The 884-nt window shown below is 64.5% G+C and overlaps 1 protein-coding gene across 1 annotated transcript in view; it reads right to left on the bottom strand.

The window, feature by feature from the left end:
* The window catches only part of LOC104492976 (electromotor neuron-associated protein 2-like), a gene marked incomplete at both ends in the record, with an annotated part of 1,821 nt that extends 940 nt beyond the window's left edge, over positions 1–881 (bottom strand). Inside the window, one exon of the mRNA XM_010135588.1 lies at positions 5–881. Coding sequence (XP_010133890.1) covers positions 5–881 — 877 coding nt within the window. The remainder of the gene's footprint in view (positions 1–4) is intronic.
* Positions 882–884: the final 3 nt, after the last annotated feature.

Below are 884 nucleotides of genomic sequence, written 5' to 3'. Positions count from 1 at the left end.
CAGACGAGCAGGGCGCAGACCGAGGTCAGGCACTGCAGGGGCAAGTCCTGCTCCTTGGGGTAGCTGTTGCCCGACCACTGCTGCAGGAGAAACTCCAGCTCCTTGGTGCCCTTCACGGGGTTCAGGATGTACATGTCCAGCCGTCCCACTCCCATCTTCTGGAAGAGGACGGTGGGCTCTGCGCAGGGCCCGCCGTCCCGGGCCAGCGGGATGGGATGGATGCCCAGCTTCTCCAGGTAGTGCAGGGTCAGGGCGGCCTCATCGCAGCTCTTCAGCACCGGGGAGTTGCCCTCGATGTCCTTCAGCTTCTCGGAGGCGTTGAGGAAGACGACGCCCAGCTCGGGGGAGATGAGGTTCTTCGCCCAGTCCCCGTTGCCCTGCGAGCTCTGGGATGGGTCCTCCTCCAGCTCGGCCAGCTTCCGCTGCAGCAGGCTGTTGATGCCAGGCAGGCTGTCGGTGCCCACGTGCGTCCCCAGGATGGAGTCGATGCGGTCCAAGTGCCGGACCAGCTTCCAGAAGGATGACTTGGGGTTGGAACCTCCGTTGACCAGGACGTTGAACCCGTTGACGACAAAAAAAGCCGAGTCCCCTCTCCCGCCCGGGAAGATGTAGCAGCAGGGCCTGGAGAGCTTGAGGAAGCCGACCATGGTGGGGGGCTCGAGGAGGTCGAAGGGGGACTGGGGCTCCAGCGACTCCGAGAGGTACTCCATGAACTCCTCCAGCCCCTCCATCTCCGGCAGGACGCAGCCCGGGTTGTAGCGCAGCTCGATGAAGTCCTGGAGGTTGTGATGGTCCAAGCCCGAGTCCCTCCACTCCCCAAAGTCGGGGCAGCTGATGGTCAGCCTGGCCTTGGCTGAGGGGTCCGAGGAGCTCAGGATCTCCCC

This window comes from Buceros rhinoceros, unplaced genomic scaffold (genome assembly GCF_000710305.1).
Source record: "Buceros rhinoceros silvestris isolate BGI_N320 unplaced genomic scaffold, ASM71030v1 scaffold24404, whole genome shotgun sequence".
Lineage (NCBI taxonomy): Eukaryota > Metazoa > Chordata > Aves > Bucerotiformes > Bucerotidae > Buceros > Buceros rhinoceros.
This window is presented reverse-complemented; position numbering and strand designations above follow the sequence as displayed.